The sequence below is a fragment of the Apostichopus japonicus genome, chromosome 9 (genome assembly GCF_037975245.1).
Source record: "Apostichopus japonicus isolate 1M-3 chromosome 9, ASM3797524v1, whole genome shotgun sequence".
Lineage (NCBI taxonomy): Eukaryota > Metazoa > Echinodermata > Holothuroidea > Aspidochirotida > Stichopodidae > Apostichopus > Apostichopus japonicus.
The window spans coordinates 13,113,120-13,140,128 of record NC_092569.1 but is presented as its reverse complement, the minus strand read 5'-3'; the positions used below and the strand labels follow the sequence as shown (position 1 = coordinate 13,140,128).

At 39.5% G+C, this 27,009-nt stretch overlaps 1 protein-coding gene across 2 annotated transcripts; it reads left to right on the top strand.

The window, feature by feature from the left end:
• Nucleotides 1-741: 741 nt before the first annotated feature.
• Nucleotides 742-21,495, top strand: LOC139973964 (D-aspartate oxidase-like). 2 transcript variants are annotated; one of them, XM_071980859.1, is made up of 11 exons: nucleotides 742-917; nucleotides 8,670-8,872; nucleotides 11,957-12,068; nucleotides 13,452-13,534; nucleotides 14,650-14,715; nucleotides 15,058-15,112; nucleotides 15,700-15,801; nucleotides 16,505-16,575; nucleotides 18,669-18,786; nucleotides 19,477-19,578; nucleotides 20,290-21,492. In XM_071980859.1, the coding sequence occupies exons 2-11, from the start codon at nucleotides 8,688-8,690 to the stop codon at nucleotides 20,404-20,406; spliced, it is 1,011 nt and encodes a 336-aa protein (XP_071836960.1). In that variant the 5' UTR covers nucleotides 742-917; nucleotides 8,670-8,687; the 3' UTR covers nucleotides 20,407-21,492. The 2 variants fall into 2 exon arrangements, with proteins under 2 accessions (XP_071836960.1, XP_071836959.1); XM_071980858.1 differs by lacking the exon at nucleotides 742-917 and adding an exon at nucleotides 997-2,139 and having other exon boundaries at nucleotides 20,290-21,495.
• Nucleotides 21,496-27,009: the final 5,514 nt, after the last annotated feature.

Below are 27,009 nucleotides of genomic sequence, written 5' to 3'. Positions count from 1 at the left end.
TAAAGTTGGGTTGCAACACTGATAGTGGTTATCAGACCGGTTGTAAAAGCTGGCGACTAACGTTTTGGGTTACCAGTCACACCTCTTATATACATATATATATATACATATATATATATATATATATATATATATATACATACATACATACATACATACATATATATATATACATATATATATATATATATATATACATATATATATATATATACATATATATATACATATATATATGTATACGTATATATATATATATATATATATATACATATATATATATATATATATATATATATATATACATACATATATATATATATATATATATATATATATATATATATATATATATATATATATATATATATATATATATATATAGTAGGAAGCAATCAAGCTTTATGTAGAAAGCAATCAAGTTAAACTTATACCAGTAGAATCTTTCTCTAACAGAGTTTATATTGGAGCTCTTAAGTCATGCATATTATATATGTATATGTATGTATGCATATGTGTGTGGGTGTATGGGTTTATGCACGTGTATGTATATGCAGATGTATATTTATGTTTGTTTGTATGCATAATGTCTGTCCCCCCCCCACCCCTCCCTACCTGTGACTGCGGATTGACATCCCTGGCAGATATGATCTACGCAGACTGGTTTATTCATGCAGAAAGAGTGCCTCTATAGCGCTCTTATTTACATAGGCTGATATGAAGTATATATAAGTAAGCTCCCGCTACTACCTGTATAAATCCCAACATCAGTCTGACTTTGCACATTGGATTCTGCAGTATTCTATGTAAAGTATACCGTTTATACACTCACCAATCGCGGCTGCCATCGAGAAAAACTGGTACCAGATAGGTTGTAACACTTGTTCCTTTGTTCTTATTCATGTCCTCTTGTAAAGGTAAGTGTGCTATTCAATAACCAATTGAACACGGGGGGTGAGGGTGTGGGGAGGGGAGGTTCCAGTGGTAAAAGGTGGAGAGTAGTTTTGCATTACACTTCAGAACTAAAGACTTCCGGGGGTGATAATGATACTGCAGTCGCGGTATGAACGCTAAGATTATTTAGTATGTAATTTGTCGCATAGTGTTACGCGAATACTATAGAAAGTTAGCACCAATGAATTATAACATGGGAAATATCGTCGTAGCTTGTCATGTTATTGTTTCTTATATATGTTAATACGATAGAAAATCATATCTTCAATTTTTGTTGTTGTATGTGAATGATCACGAGATAACGAATTTGGATCAATTTTTGACTTCAAATACTTTCGCCTTTTCAACCAGTGCAGATCATATTCATGCAATATGCACAAAATATATGTTCTGCACCTATGTCGCTACTTCAGAGTACGTTGTTGTTTGCAATGTTGGGGCAAGCTGAGGCAAACTCTTCGCAGCGAAAATAAGTGTACCAAGTTCCTTTTTTCTTCCCAATCATTTAAGTCCTCATTCCCTTAGAAAGTCCTTCAAGGCCTTAGCCGTCCATAGCTTAATATCATCGATGGATATTTCATCCTCCATTGCGAAAAAATAAATAAAAAATAATTCAGTACACATAACGATCGATATTTGGAGTTACAACGCTATAGTGTAAACTTATGTGTAAACAAGCTATCGAGTGACGACGGTACTATTCACAGTCGACCCATTTGACCCGGTACGTAATCATAAACTGCTGGTACTTCCGAACTGGCTTTTGTTTTATCATTCCGTTAAGTGTTAATAGTATCTATAGGATATCTGTAAGAGTAATCCGGTAATCCAATATAACAGTAATCCAGGAGTGATAGCTCAGTGGTTAACGCCGGTGCCTTCCAATCATAATGTCCCCGGTTCGAGTCACTCCAAAGATTGATGTATGTCGTCCAGTTACAGAGTTGTTGACAATTGACAATTCATAATCATGGACGTTGAATATTAATGTAAGAGACTGACTTCGGTCAGCTTGCGGCTTTGATAAGCCAATGAGGCTTCTTCGCGAGTTCCGGTTTGCAGGAGGATCTAAAATACATACAATACATACATATTTCATGTTCTGATGTGTAATCTCTAGTACAAGAAGTTAAAGGTGCACGTTTTATCCACTTCATGGAGATTGTGTGTCCGAGATTGCGTAAGGTAAGATCTTGTGTAGTAGGGTGGGATTATTAATTTCTTTCAAAACTTCTTTTTGTTTCAAATGGCTTACATCACATAAGTTTTGCCAACAACTCTATTATTCACAAAGACACTATACCATACATTTGCAGTAGAAACAAACGAGAAGAATATAGAAATTAATTATATTAATTTCTATACATATCAAGATCTTTCTGTAAGAGAGCCGCATTTTCTCTTTCACCATCTGAGCTGTCCGATAGCTCCACACGAAGCTGACAAGTCGCGTGGGAGCGGCTACATGCTATAGAGGGCAATGTATACAACTGTAGATAGCAAAGTACATACATGTCTGTATTCGTCATAGTGTAAACTTACCAATCTTGATTTCCGAACACTCCTCCATATATAGGATACCTGCAGGGCCCAGTGAATAAAAAAATTCTTAGACTGAAGGCCATTTTTCTCAATATGCATAAGACATTTCACGAATTATTTTCATTTCGAACACGGTTCACATAGTTGCTTTAGACTATATACCTGTATGTGTGACACTCAAGGCGTGCATGCGCAATTCGCGATCGATACACGCCTTTATAATTGTAAACCGATTCATATACTTGAATATATGTATATGCTTGAATTCTAATAAGCTGAAGTTCAGGAAAGTTTGTGATAGTAATAACATTGGAAGAACTACTACGGGATCTGGCCATATCGATAACGAAATTTACATGGTTATCGCTACAAATCAGGGCGTTGTTAACGTTCGATATGTTCCATAACAACTCCCCGGCTAGTTAAAGTCATCGAATCTGATACGAGCTGGACTTGTCACTCCACAGTAAGAAGACGTATACCAACAATGGAGGGTCATGTGACCAAGCTCTACTAACATATTATCTAAACCCCTTTTCGGATTGAAGAGATAAGCGTTCCGTATAAGCTACTACAACGGGCATTTACGATCAATTTAAAGAACAATTACATAGGTTTGGTTGATAGCCTAACCTTGTTGAAATTTCCTTTCCGTATCTTAAAATCTTGATCTGCACGGACCTTGGCTACTACTCAAACATCTACTGTCCTATGGATTGCTTACGGCGTCACGCCTATATCCTACCATACGTGCTTGTTAACTGCAAGGCACCTTTGCGTTTGCTAAGGAAAAACGAGTCCTGTGGTCAGCTTTTTTTTGTCTATGTACACTTGTACAGAGGTAGGAGATCAACTGAAAATGCAGAGGGTAGGGAATAAACTACAGAATGACAAAACACAGGAAAGTGTGGAGAAAAACTCTTGAGTCGTTCTAGGTCAGGAGAGAGACTGTGGATGCAACGCCTTCGAACCATTCAACCTCATGGGCTCAACATTCAGGAAGGACACGAATAACCGTTCTTCTACCACCACCCCCCCACCCCTCCATCTCCCCTATTTCCCCCTCTGTCACCTTGCTCTCTTCCACCTTTCTATTCAACACTTTCCTGTTGTTATGGGCATGCTTTGCCTCTTGCATATTCACAACTACCCATTTACTGATGACGTCATCTCTACGTCATCGCCCTCGTAACAGTCCACGCTAGTACCGCGTCCGGATACCAGTCAGAGGTCTATACGCCGTTGTTGGGGAATCATCGCCTCTCACCCCGTTCCAATAGCACGGTTCTGTATTGTTTTGCCGTAACACTGCGTTACCAGTTTTATTCCTATCATTACTATATTCTGTTCTGACTGAATGATCTTCAAGTCTTTAGTGACTTTCAGTTTATCTAATTATCTTCACTTCTACTGCGGAATGGACTTTCCCTTTTCAATACCATATCCAGTGAATTGAAGCGGATCCCTTTATAACTGAAATAACTGTCCTTGGATAAACTTTTAATCATTTATTAATTCCGCGCCGCGCCTTTTGACGAAGTACTCTTTATCGCGGATCATCGCTCTACGACACCATCGAGTTCATCGACTTCAGACCCAGTCGTAATAGATAAGTTATTTCTTTCAATCTGGCGCCTTGATTGTTAATCACTTATTTGTACCATTCACCTTTATTATCCATATTATTTGTAGAATATAGAAATATTACTATTCAAAATACCATTCGAAACCTCGTCCATCTTTTCTTTTATGCGTTAGCACCCTTGGAAATTCTTTCTGCCGGATACGAATTCTTTACATGTCGTTTCCGTAACACCTGTCTTTGTGCAGTTAATTCCCTACCCTCTTCCCTTAATCGTCTCTTTGCCCCTCTTCAGTTTATCTCCTACCTCTCCTCTTCTTCCTATTGGTTTCTTTCTTCTATCCGTCCACTTATCCTCATACATCAATCTCATTTGTGTTCACCCTGCTCATTAACTTGTCTGTATATGTGTTTGTATTTGTCCCTTGTAGTATATGTTACTTGTCATTCAGCATCTGCCAGGATCAAAGCGTCAGGCCCATGCACTTACTTGTACACATTCTCTTACACAGGCTCTAAAGTGGATAAGCAGTTTCCTAACATATTTTGTGTTCTATATGTACACTTGTGTACAGTCCTGATAAGCTGAGTGCGGTTCAGCTGCATCTCCATTGTTTTGAAAGAAAATACTTAAAATGGCAATTTTGAAATTGAAAATTGCGGTAATTTATTCGATTATTCGCATAGCTTTTCACAAGATTATGTGGTAGCTATGAGATGATCATTACATTATTTGTTATAGAATACACATCCAAGGAGTTCTATAAGAGTTGAGTGCTACAAAGGACCGTCACGTCATATGACCCTGAATGGTTGGCACGTCTCCTAAAGGTGGGGCTACATGGACGACCGATTCGTCGCCGACCGGTCGGCGAGTGGGGGTTCCCTATCCAAAACTAATCAGTTGCGTTTGTAGCCAGGTACAAAACTCCGACCAACTCGTTGGCGACCCGCCTCCGACCGGTCGCCGACTTGTTGTAGAAGATTCAAAAATTGAATCTGCACAGTAATCAGTTGTCCGAGTTGGCCGTCAAGTAGTCGTCGCGTCGTACATGTAGCCGTGTTCACAACTCGACTGAATCGTCGGCAATACAACTGGAGGTATTCCAAGTGCTGATTAATGGGCGATGTACTCAAGATGACTGACCCATGGACAGAGGAGAAGGAGATGATTGAAATGTGGAGGGAACACCCTGTATTATATACAACCAATGACAAGGGATACAAACTAAGGACAGTGAAATTTGCTGCTCGAGCGAAAATTGCATAGCCCTTTCCACTACAGGTAAAATATTCAGCCCGGTGAAACATGATTTATGATTTGCTAGTGTACTGTACTTTCTTGTGGATAGACACAGGCGATAATCTTCGACGTCGTCGACTACGTTTAACTAATCATATAGCAGCAACTGCTAGTGCTACTGTAGAATCGGCCATTTTAGTCGCCTATGTAGCCGGAGCAGTCACGAATGAGTTTTCCATGTGGTCACTCTCGTCGTGAACCCGGTAGTCGGCGATTGATGAGTCGGCGACTAGTCGCCGATTAATTCGTTTTCAATGTAGTCCAGATTCACGACGGATTGGTTGTCCGTGTAGCCCACCGAAACAGTCGGTCTAGAAAATGCTACTGGTAACACCGTAACAGTAGTATTATCGTTAATCGTCTTTAATACGGACGTTGTTATTATATATATACAGGTGCGTATCCAGGGGGGGGGGCGTTGGGGGCGCGCGCCCCCCGGGTAGGAAAAAGAGGAGAGAAAAAAAAGGAAGAAAAAAGGAAAAAAGAGGGGAAAAAGAGAAGGAGGAGAGGAAGGAAGGGAAAAGAAAAAGAAGAAAGAGAGAAGAAGGAGAAAAAGAGGGAGTAAAAGAAAAACGCGAAGACACCGGGGAGAGAAAGAGAAACAGTGACATCATTACAGCGCTGAAGGGTAGCCAGTGACGGATCAATGATTTCGTAAAAGTGTGCCTCACCCTACCCCTTACACCGGCAACTCCATTTTTTTGACGTTTCCATTTTCCTCTCTCACTAATGATCTATATATATACTATATATGGTCTATCATAACGCGTGTGTAGAATTGTGCTATGAAACCAACTGTGGCTGGTCTCGAACTCGACCGTGTCGTCGGGGAACATGACGCATTTTGGGATGGGGGCGACCGCCCCCCCCCCCCCCATTCAGCATTTTTTAAATGATATCGCTAAGTAATTTCGAAATAGAAAGTGCTTAGATGCAACTTACAAGGCCTGGGAAGTGTCATTTCCAGCGATCTGGGAGACATTTTCGGCCAAAATTTGCTTGTACGCTTCGCGCTAACAAATGGTCCTGGGTAGTGCCATTTCCAGCGATCTGGGAGGCATTTTCGGCCAAAATTTTCTTGTACGCTTCGCGCCAACCTATGGTGGCGCTACGCTTAGATAATTTGCCTACATTCTTCGCCCCTCCCTTGGCAAATTCCTCGCTACGCGCCTGTTCGAATTTGTAACGCAAACAGCAGATATCACATCATATCAGTGAGCATGAAAATGGCGTTCCAGGATGAAAATCCTCAAAACTGTCCGACTTGCCTGAAAAAATAACCAAAAATTTTCGCGCGCGAAGCGCGCGTTCAACGTGTCAATGTCAATATCATATAAGCAAGCATCGGTTATTACATCGCATGTCATCATTTACCGTACGGTCCGTTCAAATTGCACAGTATACCGCGGGATGCTAATGTAAACAACGACATGTCTCATGTAGATGTATAGAAAGCATGGAGGTCCAATAATGTCAAAAGTTTCTTTTACATTAGTAATGGCGAATTAGGGGCTGCACCCCCGCCGCGCAGTGGCGGAGCGTCCATACGGTCAGGGGGGATGCGCCCCCTGACGGACTCAAATGGACTGCTGGCGCCTTTTTCAGCTCTTTACCACTTTTTACTTATTCTAGATTATTGACTATTTTATTGCGCTCTCATCTACTTATTGACATTTGTCACATTTTGTTGGTGTAATTTGGCGATGACACCCTATTCTTCGTTTATCTGCAAATTAGCCAGGCCCTGAAAGGGTCATTTCCGGCGATCTAGGGAGTATCTTTACTCAAAATTTGTCTGTGCGCTACGCGCCAACCAGTGGTGGCGCTCCGCTTAGATAGTGTCGAAAGCGCCCCTACAGACCATTCTCGCCCCTCCTGACCAATACTCCTAGCTCCGCCACTGCCGCCGCGCCTCCTACGCCTATGTGTGTAGTGTTCGGTTTCGGAAATATCTGCTATTTTTTCATTTCCTTCAACCAAGTTTTATAATAGCCGTTATAAGAGGTTTAATATTTGTACACCAATAAATTAACTGTGTCTGAATTTTCGAAAATTTCTGACCAACATTCTGCATCACACTTCCCTCTACTCGTGTAATTTCGACCGGTCTGTTAGGGGTTGAAGGTAGTTTTTCTATATTGGTTGTCCATAGATGAAATTTTGTACAACATTATGGGTATGTTTCGAAGTGAGTTTATTCACGAGAAATGTGAATTTTCAAATTCTGAACAAATTTGGGGCTTAAAACCTTGAAAAGTGGGGCTGACGGGTATTGTGGGCCGCGACGTAGAATCACCTACAAAAGCAAAGACCCACAGGACATGCGATCAGGTCGAACATGACGTGTGCCGGGTTGACAATCTTCAAAAAGGTTATGGATGGAAAAAAAAAAACTATTAGGAAATACTTGGTCATCAGGCCAAAAGTGTACATCTGGTTGGTCATTTCAAGCCCGAGAAGTGCCGTTTCCGGTGATCTGGGGGGTATCAAAACCAGAAATTTTCTTGTACGCTGCGCGCCAACCGATGGTGGCGCTCCGCTTAGATAGTAATTCGCGCCCCCCGGGTAAGAAAATCCTGGATACGCGCCTGATATATAACATGAATAATTATATTGTTACACACGTGTACGTCGTGATTTTAAGCCTTTTCATATATTTTGTTGTCTTTTCCTTGTCAATTACCATATGGATTGGGATGGGACATAAATTGCTGCTCAGTGATCCAACCGGAGGCACTAGGATCTTAGAAGAAGCGGCGCTTTTGGTTCCTCGGTCGAAAATGTAGTAATTTTGTCGACCAAAAAGTTACTCGGCAAGAGGTAATCAACACCTCAAGCTGGCGGCGCCTCAGATGCAGTTGCGCAACAGCTTTGAGTCGATAAAGTTTAGGCCAATCCGGCGCCCCTCGTTTACGGGGCCTTGCAAAACAAGTAGCGCAGTTTGGCGTCTCGAATGATATAGGCAACCAAGAGGAAATAGGCTGTTCTCTTACTTCAATCTAACGCCGCCCTTCGGCAGGTATAGGACCCAGCAGCGCATCGGATCTGAGCATCTAAAACGTTAGGCTTATCTGCCCATCCTATATGAAACATTGGTATTGTGTGGCACTGTATAACATGAATGTGGTATACTTTATAACATGAATCGGGGTTGGTTTCGTTCTGTCTTCTTTTGGATTAGATTTCAACACTATTTCATAACGTTTTTGCACACAACGTGCAACAAATACTCTGACTAACCTATATGCATTGTTATACTACCAGTCTGTATACTTTGTCTATACACAGTTGTGGCTAATTACAATAATGAAGGTCGCCGTTATTGGAGCAGGTGTTATTGGACTGTCCACTGCGCTTAGGATTCTGCAAAAGTTGCCGGATGTCGAAATGACCATATTTGCTGATAAATTCACTCCCGATACCACTGGTGATGGAGCAGCTGGGTTTTGGGAGCCTTCTAAGATCGGAGATACACCTGCTGAACTATGCTTGTAAGTTCGCCACGATCATGGAAATTATTTTAAGCCGTGACTGGTAGTTGCGTATGTAGTGTGACTTTCGATGGCTGCATGTACGATAGCAATGCATATATATATATATATATATATAAGGTTCGTTCGTCAGTGGAATGTTGTATGTTTAAAGGCTACTTAAAGCAATGTTGGTGGGCTTTAACGTACGTTCAGGATGGAGCTGGATGAAGCAATACATAATCGTTAACCTCCTATAATATATGAATATTTAGTGTGTCAATGAGATCTAGTTAGCGCCGAAATCATATATACAAATATTCAAAAGAATCGAAAAAAAATTGAACAGTTAGGCATATAATGCTAGCACGTAGGCCTATACTTTGAAACTGCATGGTTCTTGACTGTATGGAGCTTGCTCGTCGGTTTCACGTGTTAACGGTGCAAGTGTTTGGCAGTGTTGTGTATAAACTTACATTGTATGCCCCAATCACTCCTCCTCTACAGCGACACGACTGCCGAACTGTCAAATCTTTACACATAAGGTTACGGTAGGATAAATCATATATAATGACGTTATGTTTAAGAAAGTTTTACTTTTCCGTCAATTTCTTATCTATAGTTTTGACGTATACAGACTCATACCATAAAGTACGTTGTCTTGTACCACCTATAGTTCACATTGTACTAGTTAACACTGTACTAGTTCTTGACCTGCAAATATGCCCATATCCAGACAAATATCTATGGTTGATGTGTTAACTATTAAGATTTACAACCAGTCAATTTTTACTATAGACTGAATCGTCTTTTCACTCGTGTAGTTGGTGCGTCGTTCCGTGAAGAAATAAAGCTAGTAAAGCATGCATCGTCTCAAGGGCGTAGGAACCGGGGGGGCTGGGGGCGCCAGCCCCCCCCAGTGAAAAATGTGGAGGGGCGGAAGTATCATTCCGCCCCCCCCCCGCTTCGCAAGTCAGAAAACCCCTTTTTCATTTCCAAATGAGAAAAAAATCTCATTTGGAGCACCAAATTGCATCTAAGGCCAGGTGAAAATACAAAATTAAGTTTACAAAATGGAGTGGGTGTTGAAGTGTGCTATATTGCACCAAACTGCATCTGAGGCTACCTGGAAATGCAAAAAATTCCAAAGGGGAGGGAGACACCCCCTCCCCTTGACCCCTCCCCCAGGCCGGCCATCAGTCTTCAGCCCCCCCATTCAAAAGTACCTTCCTACGCCACTGCATCGTCTGCAGGTATAAGGCAGTCTGAACACTTCATGCCAATAAGAAAAGTAAGTAGCCTACCACACACACATACATACACACACACGATACACGGGTGACGTACATGAACTAACACTATCACGGCTCAGCTATTCTGTAATGCGCAAGTTCCCTATATAGCAGCGTAGCTAAACTATACGCATTGCGTCAGGGGCAACGAAGCGCAGCTAAACGGGAACGATGAACTGTTTCATGCCGAAAGTGCATCATGCCGATCTTCTGCAGGAGTCCCTAAAAACAACGCCTCTGACAAACGCTATAAAATTAGGCAAGGATTCTTCCTGGCAACTTGTTTCAAAATATACCCCAAATTTCATGTCTAAAAACATGTACTCGAATGGCATTAAAAACGACCCCTTAACCAGGGAGCTGCTACTCTAACAGCTCCAGTGATTAAACAAAGAAACATTGTATAGCGGTAAAACAGGCAAGATAGCCTATAATAATGTACACACGAGCAAAATAAAGTGCTTTCTTCGTGACAGTATTAACACTTGGGCAAATTGTGCCAATGATTTAAGAAATGTGCTCTAACTTACTTTTGGTAAATATTACTAATAACCACCACGGAGATCTGAAAATTTTATTGGTAATTTAGTCTGAAATTTGTAATTAATATTTGCTAATGTTTACGTGGCTAAAATAATCAACACTTTGGTGATCTTTAGTGAATAAATTGTAGTTTGACAATCTGCAGTGCAGAAGCAGAGACCTCTTGTATTGATGTTTGTAGGTCTGAGCAGAGAGATACAGCAACGTCCTGGTCATAGAAAACCGCCCGATTGATATACAGAATCAAATTTTTCTCTCGGGGATGGCAATAATATTGCTATCGATTGCTCACAAACCAGAACATAACGCTCAGCTTAGAATACCGTACGCTACAACATGTATATAGGGTACAGCATATATGGTATATAGTAGCTACATAACTCAACTAATTACGTATGGTAAATACAAGCAATAAAAGTTTATTAGTCGCCTTCTTTGCACAAGATAGTGATAGTACCTAATAAATAAACAACCAATTACACAAGGTATATATGCTTACTGAATCCCAGTGGGTGACGCAGCCTTTTCGCAGTGGTAAAATTATTCCGTAACGGTACAAAGTATAGCTTGTATATATAACTGTATATAATCAATGCAGCACACTGACACGCATGTATAAAGATTCTGAGTTAAGCTGGATTATCAGTTCGATAAAAGGTGGATTTTATCGGTTCATATTTTTAGATTATAGTTCGATATAACCCTGGATTAAAATATTGGGCGATAAATCTAAATTATCGGTCAAAAACCCTGCAGGTTTTTCGTCGCTGTTCCAAGTTTTGAACTGCTGAAGGTTCGAAAAGCCAGCATTAAGGAAATTTAAGCCAAGGTTTGAAGCGCTTATCCAGTTTTTGGGTATGTTTGTTCAACCGATGATGGTATGGTAACAGTAGCAGTTGAAATTGTAATATGTGTTACATTACCTAATTGTTTCTCTTAGGCCTACTCGTATTATATTATTACTTTTATTATTTTCTCTATCTCGTATTATTTTCTCATCTTCTGTATATTAATTTTGTTATAAACAAGAACAGCTAAATACCAACCGACCGTACGGGACGACGAACGAACGAACGGACGTAAAACAAACAAACGGAGTGAAATGTGCGAATAATTAACTAGGAAAAGATTTGTTTGTAAGATTAATTTCATAAGTTTTTGTTCTTCAGAGTTTATTCGATGTTTTCAGCCAATGTTCTAGTCGTAGCCGAATTCACTTATGCCCGCTGAATGTAAATTGTATTATCTCGCATTTATCTTTGAAATTCAGGAAATGGGGCAAGGCAACTTATGATCATCTATTATCCATCATTAAGACTGGAGATGCTACCAAATTAGGTGTGGAATTAATTAGTGGATACTATTTTTTCCCAAAACAAAAGGTAAGCTAAAAAAAACACTCATCTACAGACAGGCTCGATCCTGGCACTTATTGACATCCGTACACACAGCTTTACCAATTGATCTAGTACAGCCTTGGTAAAGAGACTGCTCTCCACACAGGGAGATGTATTTATTGTAGTGCGCGTGCGCGCTACAAATATTGGCATTTCTGGCCAAGTGAACGATACCTACATGACTGAACGCGGAAACTTCAAGTTTCATATAGTCTCTGTACATTTGCAGTTTCAGAGGCTAGCTGGGTAGCCAACTTATTCTGAGCCTGTCACGGCGCTCACAAGCGCCCTCACTTTTGAGGTACCTACATGACTATACTCCCCTGCCTGGTGTGTTGCCCGCCCCCTAAAAATAACACCATGAACAACCGACAAGATCTTCCCAATACCGCAAGCACTTCCACGCGCATTACAATAGGCCTACTGCGTATTTGCATGCAAATCCAGTTCATGTTTTTATTATCCTCAATTACAGGATCGCTGTTGTATGTATGTATGTATTTTCGATCCTCCTGCAAGCAGATCTCGCGAAGAAGCCTCATTGGCTTATCAAAGCCTCAATTAGCTGACCGAAGTCAGTCTCTTACATTCATAGTTAACGTCCATGATTATGAATTGTCAATTGTCAACAACTCTTTAACTGGACGACATACATTAATCTGGGAGTGACTCGAACCGGGGATCTTATAATGATTTGAAGGCACCGGCGTTAACCAGAGCTAACACTCCACAATATGTTGTAATCCATAGGCAAAGTACCAGCTGAGAGGCTGTGGAAAAAAAAGTTGGGATTTGACATGGAATTGTATCTATAATTCACACAAAACTAAAGGTGTTGACATGATTGATTTAAGAAATGGTTTTCACCGTCCCTTTTTCAAACACTTTCCACAATCGCTCTATACCGTCCAGGGTATAAATTCATTCTGTCATTTTTGTCATGGTGGGTGCACTAACTTGGGCTTTCATAAACGAAGTCTTGGAGTATTCACCAAACAAAGTTTCTCAATGGGGAGGGGGGGGGGTCATAACTCTGGGGAGTTGTCCTGTCGCTCCTTCTTCTCCCAGAATTTCTGTGCAACTCTTACCACCATAGTTCATACTCATTATCAGTACCTTTGCTCCTCCAGACGCCATTTTTAAAGGTCCATTAGATGTTTCCGTACGCATTCCCGGTATATTTAATTTCAAACTGCTTCACAAAAATTGCGACTAAATTGTCGAAACAAAATGACTTTTTGTCACCCTCCCCCCCCCCCCCCCATAGCACAGAAAAAACTGGTGCAGCTTGTTCATGGGCCTTTTGTTTTCATGAGACATCAATATACTGTTCTGACATATCATTTTATATATATATATTTTTTTTAGGAAGATCCGGACTGGAAAGATGCTTGCCTTGGCTTCCGCAAAGTAACTCGACGAGAGATTGACCTCTTTGCACCGGAAGCTAAGTAAGGATCCTCTCTGATTGGAGCTTCTTTCAATTTAAATAAGACACTGAGCTATGTCACGTTGTATTGTATTTCATTGCGTCGGGTTGCGTTACTTCAACCAATTCAAACAGAGATTACAGTAACTAGTACTGTAAATCTTAAAACTTTGTACCACAGTAAAACCTGGATCGTGCTAATAAAATATTATAAATCGGTATATCATGTGCTATGAGGATTACAGTAAGAACTGAGGATATGTGTAATCCCAACAACTGGTTTTGTTGGGATTACACCTATCCTCAGTTCTTACTGTAACCCTAATAGCACATGCTATCGATTTTTAGCACGATCCAGTTTTTACTTTGGTACAAAACTTAAAGATTTACAGTAGTAACTGATGTGTTCTCTGTATGTCACTAACATTACGTTACGTTGCGTTGGTGTCGTATCGTTTCACACAACTTCGCGTACATTGGCCGACAGGATCACTTATGTCACGTGATCGTACATCACCTCAAACTAAACTTTTGAATTCGGAACTTAAACGTATCATTGCTTGATGTTGCCTTGGCCTAAATCGTACTTTTAAATTAATCGGGGGGGGGGGGGTGTCGGGAGGGGGGGGGTTGTAGGTGTGAGGGAGCATGTTATAGAGCTACAATGACAAAGTAAGCGTAATGTTGTTCGATGTTTCTGACGTACGGGCGGCATATATCAAAATAAATGTGATCTCCTCAAATGTTCTCGATAACTTCAAAAAGTGTCAATAAGGTGTCCAAACAGTGTTAACTTGATGAGGGTCTGTAAAGAACTTAAACGTTTGGTATGTGTCAATAACTAGCACACTTTATTATCCAATGTCTATCAAGTTCCATGAAGATCGTCTACTACATATGCCAAAGGAGGCAAGTTTGCTGTGATCAGGTGATATTCTAACACTGTAACACTACAAATAATATGTCCCTTCCAATAGTTGATATTGAGACAAACATCAGTTTCTGTTATAACGAAAGTTCCACAACACCAAAACGTTATGTTTTTGTTTTCAATCATATGCGTGCAAACCTGACAAGTTACCTGACAAAGGCAAGGAACAGTCAATAATTCCTCTTTTCCTTTTCTTGTTTCTGCAGAGATGGATTTTTCTTTACCTCTGTCATATGTTCTGCTAAGAAATATCTACCATGGATGATGAACGAGTGAGGTTTACTTTAATTGGCTCAATGAGAAAGTACTATATAGCCTATACTATAGATAACGTTGATCGTTAAATTCAACCATTTTTGTGATTCTTTCTCCCCTTTTTCGTAAAATACCACCAAATCACGATAAAGTACACATGTGCTCAGCTATCCAACGATTTCGAGTATCGACTCTAAACAGTATCCAGTCTAAACTTAAAGCAAGGATTTTCAGGGGTCTTATGTCAGTACGGAAACTTCCAGGTGACATTAAGTTTCAACTGTTAGATCACGGAACTTATTTTTACGGGGTCTATATTCCATGGATAAAATACCATTATTTTGTGTCTCTCCTCACAGGCTTAGAAGACTGAATTGTGTCATCGTGAAGGAAAAAATTGAAAGTTTTAGCAGAGTAAGTCACAGTGGCTGAACTTTCACAGCACTTAAAGGGATTACGTTTAATACGTATAACTATACTACTAAATTTACAAGGAAATTAGAACAGCCTATAGACTAGGATAATATTAAATCATACAGCTTCCAGGCGAGATAGTTTAGTGGGTTAAAGAGCCCTATAGACTGGAATTATATTAAATCATACAGCTTCCCCGACGTTCCTTACATACAAATCTAAAAATGAGGAACACTGACTCTATACTAGGGTAACTCTTACACACATTTTCAAATTAGGTAGCGACGTTTCTTGAAGGAAGGAACTATTTCTGGAGGTTTATTTAAGTATGAATACTTACTATAAATCATTTTTAGATGGCGAGGATGAGCCCTTTGGCCATATTACGTGGGCATTAGATCAGACTCCCCATTAATTCGCATACCATAGTAACCCAATCACTCTCCCATCCCACCCCAATCTCCCCCATCCCACCCCTCCTTTTCGCCTAAAACTCTTGGCTATTACTAGCCAATGTCGTCTACCATGGTACACGTTGAACCTTTTTGGGCATTATGATTACATGCTTTTGAAAACGCTCTTTTCAGCTTGCCGAGTATTACGATGTTGCTGTGAACTGTACTGGAATAGGGTCAACTGAACTAACGGAAGATGTGGAATTACTACCACTTCAGGGGCAACTAGTTACGGTGAGATTTATACGTAAGGCCTAACCAGCCCATCAAAGTGCCTATTTATTGTAGTGCCCGTGCGCTACAATATTGGCATTGCTTGCCAAGTGAACGTTACCTACATGACTGAACGTTGAACGTCGAAACAAGTTTCACATAGTCTTTGTACATTTGCATTTTCAGAGACTAACTGCTTAGGCAACTTAATGTGTGCCTGTCACGGCGCTCACAAGCGCCCTAACTTTGTAGGTACCTACATGACTGTACTCCCTGGTGTGTTGTCCGCCCCAAAAAACACAATGAGCAATCGAAAAGTTCTGCCCAATACTGCAAGCACTTCACGGGCACTACAATACTGCGTATTTGCAGGCAAATGCAATTATTAGTTTAATTACCATTCTCATATATAGCATTACAAGATTACGTATATCACCTCATGGGAGTAGTTTACCCTACCTCCATAATCACACGAATACTAAATGCATTAATTTATTTGAATTCACCATGATCCATGATTATTCACGGGGGCCCGATTGTCTCTCGATATCAATGGTTGCAAGTTTCCATCGACCATGGTGATAACGCGTCGCAAACTTATGTGAGGTAAATAAAGGTTGTCGTTAACCTTGCCTAACATCTAAGTTATTATATATATTGCTCGTTTATGGTCTTACATCCATGGCATCTAGATTCATGCTTATCTTTTCTCAACTTTTAATAGGTCAAGAACATTACCCAGAAGATGTTTTTTGTGATGAACGATGAGCCGTACAATATCAACATCTTTCCTAGGTAAGTGTTAGCTTGTCTTCCCTGCAATATATGCGTTTTGTATGGTAATAGCAGATGGGGGGGGGGGGTGAGGGGGAGGTTGATGCGGCCCGAAAGAAATGTAAAGCTAATGTAGTTTCTCCGGAATCATCCCATAACCGTCCTGCAAATTTGTTCGTGGATCCCGGCGAATATTACTCCAGTGGCACAGGCTACAGGCGGTGAACTAGGGCCTATTTAATTACGTGGCGTGCACAAGTTGGGGGGGGGGGGGGTGGTGGTCCCCATCTTCCATCGTCAGTCGGGGAAATTGTTTTAGTCGGAGGATGTTGTAGATTTAGTCGAGGAATTAGAATAAGACCACTACTACGGGTACATAGCCCCTTTTCAAGTATGCACAAATGATAGAGAGTACGTAATAGCACAACCTCGCAGTTTAAGCTTCTTTATGTAGTAGACTTAATTTATATTAAGGATTATATTAAGGTTTATTCCCTTAATCCTCTCTTTGTACCTCTACAGTTTATCTCCCACCATACCTCTCCTCTATTGGTTTCTTTCTTCTCTCCATCCCTTGTCTACTAATCCTCTTACATCTTTCTCTTTTGTGTTCACCATGCTCATTAACTTGTCTGTAATCTGTGTGTGTAATCGTCCCTTCTGTTACTGTTACTTATCATTTAGCCTCTGAAGAAGATCCTGCTAGGATCGAAAGGTCAGGCTCTCTTACTTTTACAAATTCTCTAACACAAGCTTTTTTTAGGGATACGCAGTTTGCTAACAGTTTTGGTTTTATTTAAAAATACCTCAAGATCCACCATTTCACGTCTATTTTTTTGAGGGGTGGGGCCGGGGGGGGGGGAAGCGAGAGAGTACCGTCAGACATTCTTCATGGATATTTGTTTCAATGATACCAGTGACCCACCCGTTTTTACAAAATCCTTACTTTGCCTCTGGCCTTTCCATATGGGTTCGTCCCCCTTCTTGAAAGTCCCCCCTCCCCATCCCCCCCTCCCCATCCACCACCGTTGAATTCCTATGCACGCCCAAAGAGGCTTTGTACTCTGACGGATTTGTTCTGTCTTGGAAAGCATTATATGTTGCAAAAATGTGTGTCGTCGTGATTAACATTTACTTAATGTATCAGTTAAGTTTGTTATTGGATAATGGACGGCTAGACGTGGTATTATCAAATACGAACGAATTATATACACGTATCCACTGCCCCATTCTTTTCGATTTTGCTTTGACGATTTTTGTTTGGTCATGACTACATCACCCCCCCCCCCGCTACCTTCCTGGAGAGGGGTAAGGGTTGTCAGTGATCATCGGTGAAACTTCATTAAGAACGCATTTAAACGATTTTTAAATCCTGTCCATTATCTTTAATACTCAGTTTTGCGATCAGTTAACTTTGTCAGCCTGAAGCTATTGATACCAAACTCGACAAATAGCCTACGTTAATACGGAAAGCTATAATTAAGGTACCTTGGAACCATACCGTGACGGTTACAGGAATTCTTGAATAGCTCCCTCTTAAAACGATGACAGTTCTAAACAATGAATCTTCAGATGTTTGCAAATGAAAAGAAAAATTACGTTCACTTTTTGTTATCCAATATTTTCTGCATTGAATTAATCCTCTAATACCTCCCCCAAGAGAAGAACCAGCGAAATGGCGAACTAACGACGCAGATCTCATAATGTTCACCAAATTGGGACAATAACATACATACTGTACTATCATCACCCGCTTCAAAGCACTCGTATTGACAGTATTATCACTATGAATATCCTGTTGCCGTAGATAGTTGTTAGGTATACTGTACCTACTTTAAATACTGTCAGTATGAGTGCTTGGAAGCATGATATATGAGAACAGTATAGAGTGGTATTAACATTGCCAAATTGTCACATTGTCGATTTACTATATATATTTATAATATTATTTTTTTTTAAATCATACAGAGTTGCTTGGTTATATATTTCAGGTTTTTAACATATTTTCATGTTACAAGCCTTCAATATGTATATAAGATAGTGAAATTTCTCTTTATTGTTATATTTTCGTAATAACATAAGCCCTAACAAGAAATTATCCTTTTTTATTATAGAGCCGATGAAGTCGTACTTGGAGGTACTGCCTTCCCAGGAAAGTGGTCAGAGAAACCAGATCCTGGAATACAGAGGGGCATACTGAAAAGGGCATCTAAACTAGTACCAGATATAACGGTATCAACTTCACAGAGTTTGACTTACATAGTTCCTTGCTGACAGCATATAACTTTTATTATGACGTCATCAATTTCTACTTATTCTTTAAATAGTCTTATACATTAAATATGCATGAGTATTACTTCAATCTTGACATGGCATTAATTCTTAATTTTGACAATATTATCCAACGGAGCTTTGTGGATGCCAATGATGCGAAATCGACCCCAATATATTTCACTTACATGATGAGAAATTCTTTACATGAACAACACCTCCTGCTCCTTCTCTCCCCTCTCCCCTCTCCCTTCTTCCCTATACATCCCTCTCCCCTCACCTCCCTTTCCCTGCCAACATCAAATTCTGTTTCGCTTTGAGATAAGGGGACTTTTAGAGCCAACCGTATCTCGCAATATTGTTTTAACTCAAACGTGATATTCAAAATGCACTATTACAAAAAGACTAGGTGGAGAGGGGAGACTGGGTGGGGAGGGGACCGATTGGGGAGGGGGACACCGGGTGTGGGACGGTTGAGGGTCGTGACACATTCTTGATCTGGACGCTGATGCGTTCTACTCTCGTACATATTTGAGCGTTCTATAAATTTACTATACCGCTAATATAATATTGTTTTGTATTCTGTCTTATCGGTTTGCCTTGCAAGTTGACTATTTTCTTTATTTCACCTTCTTTTACGTCACTTTATAGAATTCCGTAGTGGTGAATAGTTGGGTGGGTCTGCGCCCATTTAGAAGAAAAGGCGTTCGTATTGAGCGAGAGACAATGAGATTTGGACCTCATAAACTTGAAGTAAGTAACATTATACACTCCACAATATAGCTAGGTAGATAGATATACATACATGCATACAGACAGACAGATAGACAGCTAGAAAGATAGACAGACACACCGATAGATAGATAAAATTTGAAATTGTGATATGAGTTGTAAATGTGTTAATATTTGAGAATGTGTGTGGATTCGCCTCTGTCATAACTAACTATCCAAAATTGGGATCAGTTACAGTATGAATTTAGCCACAAAATTAAGTGCAATATGTTGGAGACAGAAAATACTACTATAGCAATCCAGGTTGTTTGTCTACACTACTTTTGTTTTCATAGGAATGACCCTTTAAACACAAGAGGCTCATTAATGAAAGTAGCTGGACTACATAGTCTAATAAACAGTCCTCCGTTTGCAACACAAAACTCAATTTGTAAAAATTGTTATGGTCTCAAATAACATGTTTACTGTTGCACTAGAACTTGGTCGATGACAACTGCATGTGTTCAAATAGTTCATAGAATCTTTATAATTTTTTGAAAGGGAATTTCAAAACGTTAGCTTTGATCGTGTACGCGTTAAAGGAACAATACTTACAAGTTACTGTTCGTTAAGTATTCTATGATGATACTTAATTGTCCTATTAAAATCTAATTATATATGCTTATATCGCTATCGTAATTGCATTGATATTTCAAATAATCTTATATTTGAATTATGTTTCAATTAATATAGGTTATTCACAACTATGGCCATGGTGGTGGCGGCATTTCATTACATTGGGGATGCGCAGAAGACGCAACGTGGCTGGTAGGGGAGTGTCAACGTGCCGTCCTGAAATCAAACTTATAATGGTTTTGTATTATTAATTATTATGCTCCAATCATCCCTCCCCTCCTCTCCCCTCTCCTCCCCCTCCCAAAAAGAAAGAAGCAAAACGGCGAACCAATTTGCATATTTGCATACGTAATAAACGTAAACTATGGTAAAACCAAGTAATTCGACACCCCCAATTGCTTACAGTCAATATAAAAGTTGTCATACAAAATATGCTCCTAAATACCGTTATTATATTTTCGAAAGGGAAGGTTCCATTTTTCACGAAATGTAATGCTACAAATGCGGTTAAATGAGATACACGTTGGAGACTTAAATGATACCGTGAAGTTCAATGTGACGAACGAAAACGTTTATCCTATATTTTCTCAGAATTTCACTTTGGTTAAACAGTCCCCGGGCTGATATTCTAGAAAAGCAGTAATCATATACTAGATCAATAAATTTACGAGGCTTGATCAGTTTGTACTGTCAATACGTGAATAAGAGACAACCAATAAGAGATTACCCAAAGGCTGTTTCATCTAATGGCTGGCTAAGAGTCTAAACAAATGTCCCAATGTTTGTTTCAATTAGTATATCTCATCTTGTAAAGACTTCCAAATTGCAGATTTGAAGATTTTTGCAGTAAAGTGTCATCAACTTTCAGTTAAAATGTGGACCAAATTATTGGCGAAACCTTAGGGTAGTTTGGTTAGTCTAGTATATAATTATGTATATACGATTATGTGTTTATGTGTTGAGTATTTTCTGTTTGTAAGTCCTTCTCAGCAGCAACTGGTCATATTTGTACCACACGTTAAGAAATTATAATAAACATCAGTTTTAAGTGATTAACGAGTACTCATCTTTACCAATTATCTGAGTTTGAGGGTTTCAGCCATTTTGTCATTTTTCCTCTGCTCTTAATAGCAATCATGCTACCTTTGATTACTTTGACATTTGACGTTATGAAGTCGTTAGCCAAGGAGGTTCTACAACCGATGCCCATGTACAAACTCACTGTGTTCGGAGTCCAACAGCCTTACGGTTTTAGAGGAGTTCGTAACACACTTTTTGTTCAAACACATACACCCCATCCGGGCACACCCAGGCTCACGCTACCTCTTTACCTCCACCTCAGAAATAGTGAGTCCACCCCATCTTTTTGTATCGCACTTTGGTGCCCTCCGCCCTCCCCCCCCCCCCCATTCCCTTAAGTCAGACCAACCATCGCGTTCAGTTCGGTGCCTCAGAGGATGTGAGGTGGGCAGCAATTTGTAGTCCCAATGTATAAAAAAATAGTCGACAGAGTACAATTATATATTATCACCAGTACACTACGTGTAAGGAGGGGATACTAATTAGACCTTTTTTATTTTCCACTGTATTTATTTACAATACCGTAACACATAATACAAAAGAATCAGCAAAAAGACTTACATAAGAAGCTTACATAAAGCAATCATAATAGTCGTTAATGTTACACAAATTGTTGTTTTGCTTAGATATGAAATAGTAAAGGTCAAGTCGAAAGCGTAACTTAAAATAAAATTCGTGCACATCTGGAATTTTGTTATTCAACCTACAAGTGTAAATTATAGAACTAATTAGAACTAAATATGGGTGCGATCAACACCATGCATGAATTTCGAAGAGGAAGATAGTAGAGATTAAATTGCACAACTATATATACAAGTATATGATAATGATTTATCAATTAACAGTAGATTTGATATATAAGAAGATATGACTTGAAGAACATGCAATTTTTCAAACGATAACTTGAAAAACCTTGCTCTGTGTCCTATTTACATGCATCAATTATCTCAAACAAAGTGAAATGGGGAGAGAAGGGGGTGGGGGAATCTTTGGATGAATCCGGCTCTTGCATAGTGTTAACATGATTTATGAAAATTATTTTACATTTGGTAAAACCAGAATCATATTGAGTGTGGGTTTTGGTTTAGGGGAATGGGAAGGGAGAAGGGGAAGGGAAGGAAGAGACGGGGGGGGGGAGCCAGAATCATTTGGGGGAACATTTTAGCAAAGGCCACAGTCTATAGGAAGACCATGAAAGTTGGAAACCCATTGAAAACTGGAAGTTGACTTCTTCTAGGTCCTGATCTCCGTCATTTCGAAAACATATCCCCACGAAAATAAATAGTATACCTATTTCAAGCTATTCAGATTCCTAAAGAGGATTAGTCAACTTAGGGTAAGGTATAAATATAGTTGTAAGTGATTTAATCAATTCTATCACAACTTTTGTTCATGCTAACGTAAGCTAACGCAGCCTGCAAACTGTCTTATTGTTGTAAGTCCTGTTCGGAGTGAACAATATCATTAATCATCTTTCTTTGTATGTATGAAGGAAAACAACATTAGTTTCCTGTGTGCCGTGATCAATTAAAAGCATAACATAATTAAATCCGGTATTATTGTTCTGCTTGCTTCGAAGTCATTAGTAGCATTTTAGCGTAAGCATATTGTACAATTAAGATCTTTGAAAGAAAACAACTTAATTTCTTGCTTGCTGTATGGTAATACAATTTTTTTATCGTAACCTGATTGCACATTCATTATTCTTATCTCTTTTGCTAAGGAAGATTGATTGAACATATTCTGTCGAGTACAGTCTGTGGAATTCATGGCAAATGAAAAAGGTGTTGTCCAAGCTGCAAGATCAATTTAAAATATTTTAAAATGCAACAAATAGCGCAGTGGACTAATAGCTTGGTGTCTTGAGAGTTTAAGTCCAACCAACGTTACGCTTTATCGGTTACTTCTCTCTAAAGTCTTTATATGTTAATTCAAACGGATATTTTATCCGCTGACGTGGCGGCCAACGCTATTAAGAGGCTGATGAAAGACTCATGGCCTTATTGATTTCATGTAAACCATTCTAGGTATCAAGGCGGTAGCTATACTACTCAGGCGTTGGTATGGTAATTTTTCGTGGCATAAGATCCCGTGTCCATGTCTCTCTTGAGGTCAAAAAAGAACCTGGGAGGATGATAAGGGTCGGTCAAAGGTCGACCAGACGCTGGCTAGGTGGCGTGCGTGAATCCTTGCCTATGTCCTGAGGATCGAAGCGCTCTTTGCCGCCTGCATGTGTGCAGCCACCGTCCACTGCAAATGTAACTTGATGAGGCGCTATTTTTCCTAAAATTGAGTGTACGGATACTTTTCAGTTCCATGAGTTGTGTTTTCCTATAAAATAATTTTTAATTAGCGCCAACGTTTATCTTACACTTAAAGTTCCCCCCTGTTGGTTGTAGGTTTAGGCTCACGTTATATACTGAAACTAAACTTATTTCAAACAGAGTGTTTTATTTACCGTTTACCAAGTAAAAAACCATCAAATGATCCTGAACATGCATTAGGAAAATAACAATAGATAAACAAAAAAAGAAGTAGTAAATAAAGTTAACTTTAAATTGCTACGGAAATGTGAAGTTTGTTTGCCTTGTTGTCATTTACTTGCAACTGCAATTTGTCGAAATAAGGATGTACCAAAATGGACCTCATATTGAAGGATAATTTTTCCGACATTATTTATGCCTAATATTAATTCACCAAACATGGGCCAGAGGCAATGGCATTAGACAAGCCTTATGTTAATTGTTTCAAATGTATCGTGAAACATAAAATACATTCAGTACAAATAATAATGGTGAACACTTCTTATCAGTAGTCAAGCTGTTGCATGTAACCTGTATACGCCACAAGTATCCAATTACGTATACAAATACTCTAATACACGATTTTTATAGTGAGTAAATGATGCTGAAGGTGGTCTATTGTGGGGTTGATATATATATATATATATATATATATATATATATATAAATATATATATATATATATATATATATAAATATATATATATATATACATACATACATACATACATATATATGTATATATGTATGATGTATGCTGAACCCACTCAAGAAATCATACGCAAACAGCGAATCCATTGACCAACAGTTAGACGAAAACCTCCGTGAAAACGACCCACAAAATGGTCGCTTCTGTTTTCTGTCCGAAATTCACAATCAAAGCAATCATGGGTTAGCCCATCATCTCTGGTAATAGAACGGACACTGAAAAACACTTCTTGGACCTCATCCAACCCCTTGTTTGTTCAGGACACTACGGATTTCATCTGGAGAATTGGGGGGAATAAAATATCCCCCTATCCTCCCACTCGTTTTGTAACATTGGATGTGCCTTCTTGATACACAATTATCCCCAACGAAGAGGGCATCTTGGCAGGCACAAACGCCTTCAAACCGACACGTGGCAAAACTCCCACAAAGAATGAACTGGCTGGATTAATGCAGCCTAACTTGGCAAGTTTCTCGTAATTGGCAAGTAAACACTGCCACTAGATTCAGGGCACCGCCATGTTAACCAAATTTCTCCTTCTTTGCCAACATCTTTATGGGTCACAACATTCTATCTCGATAAAACTTGGAACCTCACACGCGGTTACGTTTCATTGACGATATCTTCCTGACATGGACCCATGGTGAAGCTAACTTAAACCTCTTCATTGATGGCATAAACTCGTTTTCACCACACAACCAAATTCACTGCTGATTGTTCTAGACATGATTTCCCTTTCTGGACACCACTGCGACCCTACAAAATGGCACGCTCAAAACAGACTTGTGCAATAAACCCACGAACAAGCGCAACTACATGTTACCAAGCAGTTGCCATCCACGTCATTGTACAATAATCCAGGGGCGGACTGGGTCTTAAAACCGGCCCGGGCATTTTTCACCTAGACCGGCCCATTATTCATTGATATGTTACATACATGGTGATCGCCGTCCTGAGGGAGGGGTCTAAGGGGAAGGGGGTAATTTTTTTGAAGTAAGGAATGCCTAGATGCAAAATGGTGCTATATTTCTCAATTTTGTAGGTTACAATAATCCTTTAAAAAAGACCCCAAAATAATATTCTAGAAGCAATTCTTGTTTAAACTGAGAAAAGTTAAAAACGTAAACGAAAATAGACAAAACTATATGTTTTAAAAATGAAAAAAAAAAAACTAAATAAAATAAAACATATATGTTCAATAACACGGGCACATGTCATGTCTACGAGAGTAAGAGCCTACGTAGTTCGCTGCTTCTGGCAGCCACACCATCAATGATATTTTTTAGTGTTAAGTTTGGCCAAGATCCATTTTTGCCACAGACATCAACATGAACGCCTTCAGATGTTGTTGTGTCATTGTACAAAAACCCTACTGTATGTGGGTCATTTTTATTCATATATAATCTCTCAGGACTTCGCTACTGAGTGATATCCAAATAATCTAATAAGACTTGACCTTTTTTACTTCGTTTTCTGCTATGTATATATGTTAGAATGCATTGGGCACCGTACTTGTATATCTTGTCGTTAACATATTAGCACGGACGAGTTGCCAATAGCACGTTCTTTTGTTACGAACTAACAGACTAACTAACACGGTGATTTCATGAGCTGATTCGCACAGTTAAAATATATTTTTACACAACCCGTCTGTATTCTATTAACTACTGTGAAAATAAGCTGTAATTTTTACCAGGCTCCCCAGCCCACCGGCTCACCGGCCCACCGGCCCACCGGGCCACCGGCCTACCGGGCATTGCCCAAATGCCCGTGTGGCCATTCCGCCACTGCAAGAATCCTTCGGTACAGTGAAGTATTTGCGAATTCGCCGCATCTACTCCGCTGAAGAAGATTTTGGTTCTTGCATCAAGGAACTGTCGCAACACCTTCTTAACAGACTGTATATTCGGGACTCTATTGAAAATGCCATCAAAAAGGTCAAAAGCAAACCCCACACTGAAACATTGACGTACAAAACTCGTCAAACCAGTTCAAAAGTGTACCGTTGGTTGCTAGATGTCTTCTACCACTGGCAAATATTATTCAGAAGACTTTTCACATACTTCAAAAGCACCGAACGACTGAAATCAGTTTTCTAACAACCACCTTTCATTTCATTTACGAGACCTATAGAAATCTACGGGAAATTTTACTTCGGGCATCGTTTCAGGATACCACTTTCATCAGAGGCAAAACAAAACACAAAATACAGGATCATCGCCTGGTACACAATTGTAAGACGTTCTTACTTTTCGATTCTACTGTGGGATTTCAGAGCAACCAAACTACATGCAAGTTCCGAATCCGGCAGAAAAATAAACTGCCTCTTATCTTTACAGCAACATTAGCATCGTATGATACGTTGGAGAGTAGAAAACCACTCTAAGAAGGAGAGTGATTCAACATAGTTCGGCGATCAAAATCAAATCACTTCAATCTCCCCAAATCACTCGATTGTGCAATTTACGTGTTATTGCCATTGACCAAAACGATTCTTGGACAGACTAATATAGAAAAGGAAATGAAATTGTTTGGGAACTGAATCTAAAAACCACAGTACCATTTGACTTGGACATCAAAGAACGACCTGCCTATATATGATGCACAGAATATCTACCTAAATAATGTACTCTAACACTGAGAAAAATATTAAAGTATATGATGCATGTCTAAACTTGTCTTTCTTTGAGATCGTGTTCTCAACGAGTGAACTTTTGATCGCTAACATCTTTAAGTAATACTAAT

What these genes read in the sequence shown, in the direction of transcription:
- LOC139973964 (XM_071980858.1), top strand. Translation starts at nt 2,110, where the DNA reads ATGGAGATTGTGTGTCCGAGATTGCGTAAG. An exon ending in CTCTTTGCACCGGAAGCTAA is followed by an intron (nt 13,535 to 14,649) that starts GTAAGGATCCTC and finishes TTGTTTCTGCAG; the next exon opens with AGATGGATTTTTCTTTACCT. An exon ending in AATATCAACATCTTTCCTAG is followed by an intron (nt 16,576 to 18,668) that starts GTAAGTGTTAGC and finishes TTTTTATTATAG; the next exon opens with AGCCGATGAAGTCGTACTTG.